This window comes from Nomascus leucogenys, chromosome 17 (assembly GCF_006542625.1).
Source record: "Nomascus leucogenys isolate Asia chromosome 17, Asia_NLE_v1, whole genome shotgun sequence".
In the NCBI taxonomy this organism is placed as follows: Eukaryota; Metazoa; Chordata; class Mammalia; order Primates; family Hylobatidae; genus Nomascus; species Nomascus leucogenys.
In genome coordinates this window covers 9,748,489-9,763,419 of record NC_044397.1, presented here as the reverse complement: position 1 = coordinate 9,763,419, position 14,931 = coordinate 9,748,489, and the positions used below count along the sequence as shown (strand labels likewise).

General features: G+C 38.1%; 1 protein-coding gene across 2 annotated transcripts in view; it reads right to left on the bottom strand.

The window, feature by feature from the left end:
* The window catches only part of STK39 (serine/threonine kinase 39), a 295,573-nt gene that overhangs the window by 174,583 nt on the left and 106,059 nt on the right, over positions 1 to 14,931 (bottom strand). For both annotated transcript variants that reach the window (XM_030795816.1, XM_030795817.1), the window contains 5 exons: positions 13,112 to 13,221; positions 12,751 to 12,852; positions 10,546 to 10,679; positions 2,075 to 2,123; positions 1,906 to 1,971 (listed from right to left, as the gene is read on the bottom strand). In XM_030795816.1, the coding sequence (XP_030651676.1) occupies positions 1,906 to 1,971; positions 2,075 to 2,123; positions 10,546 to 10,679; positions 12,751 to 12,852; positions 13,112 to 13,221 (461 nt within the window). The remainder of the gene's footprint in view (positions 1 to 1,905; positions 1,972 to 2,074; positions 2,124 to 10,545; positions 10,680 to 12,750; positions 12,853 to 13,111; positions 13,222 to 14,931) is intronic.

Here is a 14,931-nt window from a genome sequence, read left to right as displayed (position 1 = left end):
GATCTTGGTCTTTATTAGGAACTATTTTTTAAATTTCTATTTTTTCATTTATTTGCTCTTCTGGTTGTTTTGTTTAATTTTGGAAACGACTTTTGAGCAATTAAGACCAGAAAGTTAAATCTTGTTAGAAATGCCTAAGAAAGAACAGAAAGGGGGAATGGAGGGAGAATAGTTAGAAATTTATTGCAATTGTCCAGTTAAAAATAGTGGAGAAAAAGGCTTCAACCAAAATTGCAGAGGGAATCATAGAGAAGATGTGGAGGGTGGTTAGATGGGGAAGACAAGCTAGGGGAGGAGGGCTCACATATAGTCCCAGGGTTCTGAGGCTGGGGGGCTCAGAAAGAAATACAGAACACAGGAAGGTAAGGCTTGGGAGGGAAGGTGGGCCCGGTGGAGTCACTGTGACAGGGAGGCTGGCAGGCCACTCAACAAGGAGCTGGAGTGTTAGCGCCAAAGCTGCAGAGAGAAAGCAGCCTGGAAAACACCTCTCAGGGACCAGCTAACAGGATGGGATCCGATGACACTTCTAGCAAAAGAAGTGTGGACCCAAAAATAAGAAAAAGAAAAAGTCTTTTGAGGACATGTATGTATAAGCTAATGGCTTTCGAACAGCTTTCTCAACTCTGGCTGACATTTTAAATAACTTGATCAAAAGACCCCACGCTAGACTCCAACACTCCTGGGAATCTCTCCAGGCATCTCTTTCAGTCTTCTGATAGGAGTCCTCAAACTCTGGTGGCCTCAAACTGAAGCTTTAGCTTTCCTGTGCTTCCCCTTCAGATATTCCACTCTGATCAACTGTCTGCTCAGTGCTCGCTGTCCCCTCAGAGACCAACTGGGCTCATATCTCCAAAGTCAACACATCAATCCTCCCCAACCACAGCCCAGAAACCAGCCCACCCCACAGAATTCTTCTGGTCCAGGAGAGAAGCTCAGATACCTTCACAGAGTGGGACATTTCTTAAAGTCCACTTGAAAATCTGTTTAAAACAATTCTAAAGCATCAGCTAATGCATTTTCTGCAGAGTATTTTAGAAAAGGCAGTATCTGGAATTTAATATTCAGTTATGTATACCTTGGCAAGATGAGATGCAATCCCTAAAGCACATTTCTTTTGCCATTTTTATTTACGGCACAGACAACACAGATTCATGTCAGCTTTCTCTGTAACTGTAAATGGGGGGGAAGAACCTCCTTTTTAAAATATGTGACTATATACATATTTTTAATAAATATCTAATATAATTTAAAAACCAAACTAAACCAAACCAGAGGTTAAATTGTATTAGGTTTCACACCATGATGAAATCTGTAATTACAAATAAATAAGTCTGGAAAAATACATAAATACATACATACATACATACATACATGCCATTTTAGAAATCTAAAACCTAGAATGGAAAATTTTTCAGCTAATCATTACCATAATTTAGTTAACATAAGGTAAACTAAAAAAGGGACCATAGGTCTTTCATGAGGAAAGAATGCTATCTCACAGCTATTCAAACCATTAAAAGTTGTGCTTTTTATCTTCATCACTACAAACTGTATCTAAAAAGTGATCATGCCTCTTCTGTAAAACCGAAAGGAAAGACGTTCAAGGATATTTTACCTCTCCAGTATTTAAACCTCATCACATCCCCTCCTTTCTGACCTTCTTTAAGCAAAGCTGATAAAGGGAAAAATGAAATCATTTGAGATTCAAATTTTTTCCACACCCAAATGTATAACAACTAGCTGAGATAACGAAAAGGCAAATGCAGTTATCTGAGTAACCACTAATGAGATACAGCCTCTGAATAGTATATCCTGCATATGTGGAAATCTTTTTCCAATTTTTCTATGGGTTTCATTTCCCTGGGGACTGGTTCCTACACGGTCATGAAGGCTAATGGCACTTACCTTTTTGGCTCTTTGGGCTATGTCTGGTGTTCTCGTAAGCAGCTTCTCAATCAGGTACTCTCTGTTCTGCAAAACAAATATTCCCAACAGTTTAACATCAAATATGATACATATAAATTCACAGTGATTTCAAAAATAGCAGATTTACTTGGGTTTTTAAGCATGTTACCTTGGCTTTCTGGAAGAATTTGCATTTTAAAAGTTCTGCTGCTGTGGGCCTGAAAGATCAATAATAAATTAGAGTTGAAACAATGACCACTTAATAAATGCACTGCCTTGATGAAACAACTTAACCTTAAGAGTATTTCTGGAAGACCAATTTCAGGAATAGCAAAACTAGGAACCAAATTAATCACAGGCTGCCACCAAATAAAATAGTGCCAATTTTCCAGTTCTTTCCAAATACCTCTACTGCAAAACACATAAACTCCTGTACGTTAAGTGCTTGGGGCGTAATCAATTTTCCATCCTTCATCGTTACACTTAACTAAGTGAATTTAGTGTTTCTAAAAGGGGGCAGACTGACACATCTGTGAGCTAAATTTCTATATTTATTAAGAAACCATACAAGCTACAATATGACCCTGTCAAAGAAAGTATACTCTACTGTGCTCTATGCTTCCCCAAGAGCAGCAGGTACTGCAAGGGGTCCACACATCGTGTCCACGCTCTGTTTGCCTGCTCAATAAACCTGTCTCAAGTGCATATGGACTGCTGTTTGCCAGGTGAAGGTAAATGTGATCATGATTAATAAAATGCAAATTCATTTAGAAGCATTACTAGATGGTGTGATTATTTCCTCATGGTGTCATTCAACTTGCTTCTCTAGCCCATATTTCCTGTAAACTCTAAGTTAGGACTGAAGGCTTGAAGAGATTTAATTAAGCATTTGGGGTAAGAATACTTCATAGACAATAGCACACACTTCTTACAGCAGCACCTCAGAGGCAGGTCCTGTTAGGTCATTCCACTGTTAGTGACGCTAAATTTAACCATCGGTCCCCAGGCACCAAATCTCTCCCTTGCAAAGGTCATGTTTTCCCCCACTGCAATTAGCAAGTGTTCTGTTGGGTAATACTTTGACATTTTATGAATATCCTGTTCCTGAAAACCTTTCTGCTAATTGTGTTCGTATCTTTGCCTTCAATAGTTATTTTATAGGAAGTAGCAGAATACTGAGTTCCTACTTCTATCTTCCTTGTTTACTGACTGACATTCTTACACAAAGAATAGCTTCCTTCATCAATAGTTCCTTCCAAAAAGGCAGCCATGAGAAAGAATCAAATAACTAGAGTGTAGGGTTGGTCAGCAAGACAACTGGCCTGATCTCTTTCAGGGAGACTGAAGGAACTGTTCTAGACTCAACAGACTTTACAAAACATTAAAACCAAATGTAACACACAGCCCTGGACTGGATCCTGGGCTTGAGAAAGAAGCTGCACAAGCTATACAGGACATTTGGGAATAATTAGAGATGTGTGAATATGCTAAATATTAGATAATTTTAGGAACGTACTCTTCATTTTCTTAGGTGTGGAAAAGTACTGTAGTTGTGTAGGAACATGTCCTTGTTTATAAAAAATGCAAGCTAAAGTATTAAGTCTTTTACTTTCAGAGTTCAGCAAATAAAACATAGATAGATATCACAATTATAGAAAATGTTAATACTTGTTTAATCTAGGTGATGGTATAGAAGTAAACTGCACTACTTTTTTATCTTTTCCATATGTTTTAAATGTTTCATAATAAGATACTGGGAGAGAAAGGAGGAGGGATGCATTATTGAATATCATCAGGCATTATCTTAGGCAACAATTACCAAACGCACAAATAATATTGTAGCGGGGGGTGGGGCGGGGCAAGTTGAAAAGGAATCCTCACGCTTGAAACAATTGGAAACCGCTGCTTTGGAATCAGGAAGCTCCACTAAAATATTCCCAGGGATCAAACCCAAGCATAGAAAGAATTAGAAAATGTCATTACGTGCATCAGTACACAAACTGTGTAAGTCTACAGGGGCCCCAGAAACTATGTCTGTGCAAATAAATTTTCTGTGTAAATCATTACTGTTTTTTTCCTCAGATTTCAAGTGGAACACCGGTTACGGGTAGGTACGTGACAAAGAACCCTGGATCTCCATATCTACCTGCTAATTGCTTTGAGTAACTAAGGGTCTAAACAACAGGTAGGCCATGAATCTGCACCTTGTTAAATAGGCCCTAGAACTAAACACTATAGCATAACTCTTTCAAATGATTCAACTTTGGTTGTTATTTTAATGTATACTCTTCCTGATCACCAGCAGATGTTTTCACCTCTAGCTAATCCAAATTCATCCTTCCACTCTCTCAGTAAATATTAACTAAGCACCCACTGTTTGTCAGGCATTATGCTAGGTGCTAGGCATACTATGATGAAGATGGCAGACATAAATAATACCTCCAACAAGTCACTATCTAGCAGGTAAGAGCAGTGTGCTGCTCAACGGCAAGAGGGGCAGCAGCACATTCAAACACCTTGGAAGAAGGAGAAGGGCTCCTGAGGGAACATGTAGTAGAACCACTTTACAGTAGACTCAGAAATGGACCAAAATGTCATGTTTGGGAACCTCACAACATGAAACAACATTTTAAAAACCAAGAAGCATATAAAATAACTTGGATTTGCAATTAGAGCAGGGGCCTTGAGTTTTTTCATCATTCTGATTTTCTTAGGGTTCTTTTCACATTAAAAAAATTAAATCCAAGTGTTCTTTTTTAATGTGAAAAGAACCCTAAGAAAATGAGAATGATGAAAAAACTCAAGGCCCCTGTTCTAATTGAAGCCCTCATCATCTCTGGCTAATATAGTTAAATAAAACAGCCCCCCAGCTAGTGTCTCACTACTTCTCCCTTGCTATTTCCAACCCATCATCCACCATCCCCACTGCTTCCCAAATTAGCATCTTAAAAAAAAATCTCATCCTCTTTTATCTATCCTGATGCATTTCAGTGGCCTGAGACAGAAGCAAGTATTCTAGGCCCTGACTCCTCCATCTTCATCTCCCCACACCCCCCGGAGATGCCACCCTTCAACTGCAACGATGTTCTCACTCATCTCTTGCTCTTTCGTGACAAAGCACACACTGCTTTTCTTGCTTCCAAATTTTTCATAACCAACTGGCACACCCTCGCTCATCAGTCAAGAGCCAATTTAAATGTCATCTTCAAAGATACCCCTCCTAGCTCCTGCAAGTAGAAGGCATTGCTCCCTACTGGCACTCATGCACCATGCTACCCACATTCCCATCATGTATTTATCTGTTCCTATGTCTCCCTGCTTCACTCCACTAGGATATGAGCCCTTCCAAGGCAGGCAACTCATAGGATTCCTTTGTATGTTTCCCATACCTAGCACAGAACAGAAACTGCTACAGCTCAATTTCATACTATAATCAAATACGGGGGAAAGTGATGCTGCTACACATTTGGACACAGCACTACAACTCCTGGAGCTAGATTCAGTTAGCACCAAAATCTAAGCATCTGTTCAATACAGTGGGGAACAGGGAAAGACTTAATGAAAATGAGACCTGTGCTAGCAAAAAAAGAGGACAGAGGAAGTGCCAACATAAGGAAGCAAAGTGCCTCCCTGTCTCCTCTGCACCATACCCCCACCAAAAATCCTCCTCCCCATACACAAAGGGTCAAGTGTAGGATGATGTAGAGAGAAAGCTGGGAAGTACCAGGGATACCTTGAGATACAGGGCTGGGAAAATACTTTGCCTTCTCCAGCAAGGTCATTGCCATGGTAACCAACAACGTAAAAGGGAAAAGCATGCTGCAAAGAAAACTCCCTTCTCTGCGCTCCACTCCACTCTCAGCCTTCATCAGTAAGTACAAAAACACAATAAGGTAACAAAACAGAATTGGTTTAAACAACCTGCCTTCTTTTTTTATAGGCTTAATTGTTAAGTAATAGGTAATTCCAACTTTATACAGAGAATAACTAAATAGCAGATCAGAGGTTTCTCTTTGCTCAAATCAGCTGAAGTGTTTATCACTTTGGGATAAAATCCTACATATGCCAAACTATCTCCACGAGAAAGAATGAAAGAATGGAACTGGAAGAAATTAAGAAAATGACAGAGGGGCCAGGCGCAGTGGCTCGCACCTGTAATCCCAGCACTTTGGGAGGCCAGATCACTTGAGGTCAGGAGTTCAAGACCAGCCTGGACAACATGGTGAAACCCCAACTCTATTAAAAATACAAAAATTAGCCGGGCGTGATGGCGGGCACCTGTAATCCCAGCTACTCAGGAGGCTGAGGCAGGAGAATCACTTGAACCCAGGAGGCGGAGGTTGCAGTGAGCCGAGATCACGCCATTCCACTCCAGCCTGGGTGACAAAGCGAGACTCTGTCTAAAAAAAAAAAGAAAATGACAGAGGGAAGACAGTGACAGGAAGTGTGAGAAAAGCTGAAGTCCTGCTGCCCATTTGATTTTAGGGTTTTTTGGTTTTTACTTTCTCATTTATCTATTTTTATTTTATGCCATAGCGACTATCAATGCCTGGCTAATGTGGAACCACCAGTACTGCCTACCTTTTAGCTGAGTGCCACAGAAGAAAATTCTGCAAGCACAGTCACGTCTTACATGGCCACTAGCAAACATCAAACAATTCAGCATAATGTAAGTACAAACAGTTTTATGAGAAATGCTAAAATGTTACCAGCAAACAAAATAATGGTCCAGGCTTTGAATGATGATTCAATTTTAAATCCTTAAAAACAATGCAGCAGTCTGCAAGTAACAACATTCTCAGAAGAAAATCTCTTAAAGGATTCAGCTAATACATATGGATGAACCAAAGTCCACTGAGACTTAAAATAATTTTCAAAAGATTCAAGATGAATATGATATAGTTTAAATAGTTCTAACAATTTGCATTAATAAGTTCCAACAGCCCTTTGACCTCAAGCAGAGCTGCTTTCCTCCCCACACCACTCCCCACAAAAGAAATATTCAAGTCATATTCCTTTCTTAAGGATTTATCAATGCAACATCATCCCCTTGTTGTAAAAAAAAAAAAAAAAAGTTGGTTCTTTTTACAGTTGCTAGCCATACAAAGCATGTAGTCTACAAGATTAAGGCTCTTTTATTTTTAAGGAATAGCAAGATGTTCCGGTATGCAAATATAAGCAACTCTCTGTCTACGTCAATGCAGAACACAGACTCAGATGAACCAAAGGGCTGCAACACTCCAGCTCCCTTTTATGAGGAAAGTCCCATGAGCTCTCATCGTTGACAAAAAAACACAGCCCACTCTCAGCGGCCTGAGAATTGATGCGTATGAGTGAATCTGTCCTGGTCGCTGTTTTCTCGCAATATTTTTTCACTCATTGCTCATAAGGTCCTTAGCAATACCAGGGCTTTGGCACCAGTAAACTTTCAGGTTACAGGTAGACGATCTACATTTAGGCAACAGAAATAATAAAAATTGGCAAAAATTTTGCATTCACTCTTCAACCTACTCAAATCTGATTTCTGTTTATGAAACACTCTTCAATGGGTCCAAATCACTCCCAAATTGCAAGCTCCCAATCATCTCCAGTTGTTCAAGAAATGGTACTGAGTATATAATACAGACCAGACACTGGATATAAGGATAAGTGGCACAGGTTCTCCCAAAAAAACTTATAAACTTTTGAGGAATTGGGGTGTGTAAATCAATAAGAGTACATAGTGTAATAAGTGCTACAAAAGACATATTTTCAACATACTGTAGTTATTGCATAAAAGTTTCAACAACTCCACTTGGTCAGAAAAAAAAAAGGCAAATAATGAATGGCAATCTTAATCTCATGAGTACTTAGAGACTCCCTGGGCACTGTGCTATGTGTTTGAAGTGCATTCTCTCTTCCCATCCTCATAGCAATCCTATGGAGTGGGTATTTTAAGGCCCACTGTACAGACAAGAAAGCTAAGTCATGCAGATGTTGAAAAAGTAGAGCTAGGAATCCCACCCACAAGTACCTAACTCTAGGAGGATGTGGCACCTGAACCAAGCACAAAAAGAGGGATAGAAAGGGGACAGAGGAAGCGCAAGAACTCTTGAATGACAAAAGCAAAGGCAGAAAATATTCCTGGTTTCTTTTATTATTGTGCAGGAATTCAATGTTTACTTATCAAATTAGTCATGAATTCATATGTTGAAATTGCATCCTATCTAAAAAGTAATTCAACAATGTTGCTTTTTTCCATTCTTACATTGCAGAGGTTCCCCCCCCCACCCCCACCCAAACTCAACCTATGTGTCTTTTCATTATAAGAAAGAGCTACCTGGGAAGGTGATGTGCCACTAACAGTCTACAGCTGTTTGGTATAGAGAACAATTGCACAATAGTGAGAACAAATTAAGTTACAGAGAAAATATCTAAAAGAAGACCTTAAACGATTAATACTTTGTACATCAACAGTGTTTTTAAAAGAGTAGTCTCTGAAGGAAAGATTTGAAGATTTTGAATATATGGTATATGACTCTCTTCTAAAGGATTTTTTTTTTTTTTTTGGTGGAATAGAAGGAACCTGATATTTAAGCTCATATAATGAATAAAATCCGGAAAGACTTTCAAGCTTATTAAGAAATAAAAATGGACCGGGTGCGGTGGCTCAGGCCTGTAATCCCAGCACTTTGGGAGGCCAAGGCGGGAGAATCATGAGGTCAGGAGATCGAGATCATCTTGGCCAACAGGGTGAAACCCCGTCTCTACTAAAATACAAAAAAATTAGCCTGGCGTGGTGACACATGCCTGTAGTCCCAGCTACTCGGGAGAATTGAGGCAGGAGAATCACTTGAACCCGGGAGGTGGAGGCTGCAGTGAGCCAAGATCGTGCCACTGCACTCTAGCCTAGTGACAGAGCAAGACTCCATCTCAAAAAAAAAAAAAGAAAAAAGAAAAAAAAAATAAAAATGGTTTGTTAAATATAATGTATGTCAATCTAATTTGTTTTGAGCAAATCACATACGAATCTCCTAAAGAAATATACTATTACACCATTAAGTACACTAACAATTCTACCCTACAGAACAATTTTCTTAAAAAGCTGGAATTGTGTGACATTACAAGTCACAACCACTAGGTGGAATCTCAATTACTGTCGTTCAAGAATCAGGAAGACCATCTGTAATAACCTAGTGCTAACTGGAAAGACAAGAACTTCTCTTGCTGGGCTATGAAGGATCAAATTCTGTTTTCTTGAAGATGTCAAAAAATTTTACTGGAGATGACACCAAATTCAAGGGGAAGATAAGCAAACGTTGGAAAACAAAATTAGAATCTAAGAGCATTTCACCCAAATGGAGGTTGAAGAAATAATCTCAATGAAAGATCAAAAAATTTTAGAAGGAAAACAAGCCCTACGAATCAAATATAAATAACAAATGAGATGTTTACATAGAAATAGTACATAGGCATGACAAAATAATCATCCCTTTTACAATAAATAATTCAAAATGGCTAATAGCAGTCTTCATTCCAGGCTCCATGAGAAAAGTGATTGATACGGAAAAGATTCAAGGCAAATTCAGCAAATGTAAAGGAATGAAGTGAGCAGCTGCAAAGAATGGGTACAATTATGGAAACTGTGTTTAATCTAGAGAAGGCTTGCCTACTCAAACAGTAAGTTACTGTGTAAAGGCTTAACAAGTTTCATAAAAATTTAAGATCAAAATAAAGGAATCACTTCTAACAGCAGAGTCCTTCCCTGAAAAAGAAGGTTTCAGAAGAGAAGTCAGTTATTACGTTTTAAAATTTAAGGATCAAATTGGATCCTCAGGTGGATTAGGATAGATAGGAACTTCTCAGAGGCCTCTCCTGGTCTATGCTAGGATAACGCCACATACAACCAAGTAACCACAAAGGGACCTTACCCAGGCAAGGCCATTCACATAATTAACAATCTCCTCTAGGTGACAAAGAACAGTGGGCTCCATGATCACTAACCAGGATATTTCAAAGTCACAGAAATTAAGAAGGAAGAAAAGGAACTCAGAAAACAGACACACTACCGCGCAGGGCAATAACCCAAGAATAAATAGGAAACACTAATGTCAATTTAAAGTCATTTGCTTCTGTTTACATGATTAATCTTTTTAAGGTAAAAAATCTCCTTAATCTTCTTTACTGATAATCTTTTAAACAGCACCAACAACTTGTTCTGCAACTAACAGGAAGCTCATGCAAAATTCAATAGCTCTGCCTAGTTTAGACTGGAGCTAGCAGGATATTCAAATCCTGAGAGGTCAGCTCAACCTACACAGTGCAGAATATTAGCTCAGCTTCTGAATGCAGCACTGCCAGTTTCTTTTGATTTCTGTTTTACTTCATTTCCTTTGATGACAGAGCCCACACCTAACAAGCACAGTGAATCTTATTAACGCCACAATTTTTCCTCTGCCTCTCCTTCATTCTTCACCCACTTCTTTCCCTCTTGGACCCACACTGTCTTTCGCTAACAGGTTGGAAATCTGGGGACCACAGCAGGGTTTCCCAGACAAGAAATACCTTTCTAGTGTCCTCACAAAGCCTTTCCCCATCTACAAAAAAAGCTTTGTCATGGCTCAAACCAGGTCATTAACTCATCCACTAAGTTTCACTTACCTTTTGGAAGGATCTTTCTGAAGACACAGTGAAAGTAATTTTCTAAAGGACTTGCCGTACTTTTTCATCATTTCTTTATCCTCTACCCCTGTTTCCAAAGTGGGTGGATCATTTTGCAAAGTCAACATTAACACCTGCAGCAGAAACAAACATGAAGACAGAATCTCAGTATAGCAATTGCTACAATCTAGTTTTGAATTTTTCATAAAAGTGTAAAAAACCATCCTTGATTAGATACAAAGTGCTTTCCCATGATTTTAACTTTGCAGAAATTGTGTATTTAAAGTATTCATTGCCACTGCAAATCTGTTCATGCCCCCTTTAACCTTTTTGTTATTCCATTGACAGAACTTACAAAACTTGCTCTATGTGTTAAGAATGATCCCGGACAGAGCTTTCTGGGAACTGGCTCGTGTACCGCCTTGGGAGCACGTAGCTCCAGTACAGCTGGTTGGGAAAGCGGGTGGAGGAGGAGAGAGAGGGCCAGAGAGGCAGTGACTGTTCATGTGTACAGGTCATTCATAAGTAAGGAACTGCCTGTACTCAAGGCTTCTGTAACACATTACTAGCCCTAAAAATAAAACCACAACATCCCAGGAGGTAACATGATTTCCTTTAAAAAAATGAGAAAACATACAGAAAATTGCTAAAAGGCTTGGCAAGAGCAAGACACTGAAGGACAGCCAGAATATAACTGAGTTGCTACAAACTGCCATCAAATCCAAAGTCCTTGCTGCTTTTGGAGGGGGACAAAACAAAATAAAATACTACTTTAAATCAAAAAGGTAACAATTCCACTCTTTCATACTAACTTCAAAATTATTTGCTTTAAAAAAAAAGTGGAAGGTGTAGAAAACTACTAGCCTGTACAATCAATAAACCTCATTAATGCATAATTCAGCCTTAATTTATGCAAATGCTATACATGTCAAGCCTCTTTTCAAACACTTTCAGATGTGTGAATGGATGAAGCGTGAAAGTGCCGGCTTATTGTTTCTGGAGGATAATAGCCCACAGGAGAAAGCGGGGGACTGGGAACTCTGAAGAAAAGTCCTAGAGGACTTCAGGCTGGGACAAGCAAGAGCGACTTTGAATTCAGGTGGGAAACACTAAGAAGAGGCAAAAGAAAGAAAATGAAGAAAGAAAAACTGAATGAAAGAAAAAATCCTTTAGCGTTACTTCAGTGCTTTTTCTCCAAGAGGTCACTTCAATTGTTTACACTTCAATTTTAAATTTTCTGCTAGCAAAATCCGGTATATGTACCCACACACACATATACACTAAAAACCTAACTATGTTAAATATATATATATATATATATATATATGTATAGAAAACAATAAAATGAATTACACTAAAACCTTAGTAGAGATTGTCTGTGGTTCATGAGATTACGGATGATTGTTTTTCTTCTTTAGTCTGACTTGCACACCCAAACTTTCTACAATATGAGTATACTACTTCTTTTAATCAGTAAAACTCACTTTTTATTCTTGGGTTTTTAAAATAAATCCTCCCCAATTTTTCCAATAACCATGAAACAATCATAGACCTATGTAATGCTCTATGTAAAATAGCATTATAATTTCACTAAACTATTTCAGCCTCAAAACAAAATCCAGTTGGGTAAATGAGCCCTGATACGACTCTCTCAGGACTAAGAGAAATAATGAGGTATAAGCCAGTTAAAAAAAGAGCAGAAACGTGAAAATAGCATCCTAAAAACACTGTGGCTCACTTATATCAGATGAGTTGCCAACATTACACTATGAGAGCAGGGGTAAAAATGTTGTAGTCCACTTAAAAGGAAAGAAAAAAAAAAGCCCTGAAAATCTGGGAAATCCATTTGCAGAGATGACATCACTATAATCTATTTTGAGATTTTCTTTGGGAACCTGGCGTTGTTCTGCTATCAAAAGAGTAATGACCAGCATTTGTCATAGCTATCAACCTCCATCGACCAATCTGATCACATTATTTTCTCAACTCTGTGCTGAGACTATAAAGCAAACTTCAAAGCTGGGAATTATGCTACTTTTGTCCTATTCTGTCCACTGAGAAAATCAGACAACGTTCAACTTGGCTGCGTTCCTCCATTAATTCTCCTCAGGTCTAAGAGAAGAATGAAGATGTTGAAGAGAATTAGAAAACAGATTCTGTCCAACCACATTTCAACCCCGATGTAGTATTTCCAATTGTAATTACTTTCATGGGAGGATATTTGTGATAAGGCGCTGCTCCTGTTGCTAATTCAATGGCAGTTATTCCAAAACTCCACATGTCAGCCTTGAAGTCATAGCCTCTCACCTAAGAAAGAAAGTAGGAAAAAAACACAATCATACAGCAGGCATGTTACACATCATCAAGTCCATGTCATGTCAGAAATCCACAGCTGTTGATGTATAACTTTCACGTTAGTTTGCTAATTAGCTAGCAATCGAGAATTAAATCTTAGTTACATGATGCATTCTACTAAAATGCTAGATACAAATGAAATGTTAGTGTATTAATGATCTGTAAGATTGTACTATGTCCATCAAAAAGTCACTTTTTTTTTGTTTTTTACCTGTTCCATGACTTCAGGGGCCATCCAACATGGGGTGCCAACGAATGTTTTTCTTACTTTATTTCGGGTAACATCACCCCCTGTTGCTAGGAATGCACTTACCCCAAAATCTGAAAGGGAAAAAAAAAATCACCTTTATTTTATGTAAGACATTATTGCTTATAAATTGTGATTTTTTGAGCATGTCTCTTCTTTGTGAGCTTTACAGTGGTGATGAACTGTTCCGAACATGTCTACGGTGCCCTCTCAGGAAAAAAAAAGAGGCAGACCTGCCCTCTGCCATCCCCTACACCTTGGAGAATACCATCACTGGTAATGGGCCACAAGCCTGCAGGTCCAAAAGCTTAGCATACCAGATTAAATATACAGGGTCTTAGCTTTTAGCTGAGGTATATAAAGATAAGACACATAAAGCCAACATGCCCAAGTTTGTCCATATGCAAAAAAGCTTAGCCAGCAAAGACTGATTTTCTGGACAATTTTCAGAAGTACAGAGGCAATGGATTGTACAAGTCAATATTTTTCTTAACTTTAACTCATTATATACTAGAAGTTAATTTTATAAGAAGATGAATTAATTAGGCATACTGTACAGGCTGAGCATCCGGAAATGCTTGCGACCAGAAATGTTTCAGATTTTGGATTTTTTCTAATTTTAAAATACTTGCATTATATACTAAACTAGTTAAGTGCCCCTCATTCGAAAACCAGAAATCTGAAATGTCCCAGTGAACATTTCCTTTGAATGTCACCTCACATTCAAAAAGTTTTAGAATTTGGAACATGTGGGATTTCACATTTTCTGATTTAGGGATACTCAACCTATATATACATACGGGCACGTGTGTAAAAATTCTATTTGTATGTACAGTACAGAAGGGAATGCCTGGCAATTATTAATGCACTATTCTTGCTTTCATTTTTACACAACGGTTAAAAGTAGTTAATAAGTTAAAGTACCAATTACTCAAGACTAGTGTACCTATCAATGATAGCCAGGTCGAGGACTGCTTGATAGCGAGATGGTGGGTAGTAATAAAAATAGGCAGTCAACACATCAAAACACCACAGCGCACTGTGCAGTCTGAGCCCCTGCAAATCGCTCTCATATACTTTTCCTTTGCTGGTCCCCTTCGTTGGCTGTCAGGGTGACAGCAATTACCAAAAAACAACCTCAAGTACAAACCAAGGTCAAAATGTATTAGCATTTGCTGTAGGCCTATAGGGTTAGTTTATGCAATTGCGACTTAATAACATTGTAACTAGTTTCCTGAGTAGAAATATATTGAATGTTGCATTTAATTTATATTTAAATTTACTCCTACTCCCAACAGGATTTCAACTACAAATAAAAGGAATGAAAATTGACAAATGGAGTCTTTGTTCCAACTACTACTCTCATGTTCATATTGAATAAAAGTATATATGTTTAAACTGCTATATAACTTAATATGCATATATGTTTCCAACTCTAAAGCCCTTTTAATTCTTATACTGCAGCCAGAAAGCTGAAGTCTTGTGAAAAGAAATTTCTGAAACCAGTCAGTCTCCTGTGGGTGAAGATACAATTCATTCTCTTAGAGAAGAGATAGGTGAATTAAAATATTTGTAAGCATCTACTATATCTGCTGGAAAAAAATATATATGATAAAGCTTTTAAAGCTACTAATTTCAGCTTAATTTGTATTTCTAAAAAGAAGTTTAACAAATTCATTTCATCTCTACTAAAAAATGATTTTATAATATAATATGAAATAAATATTTTATGAAATAAATACATATCATCTATAAATTAATGATACAGGTAAAAGCTGCTTTAA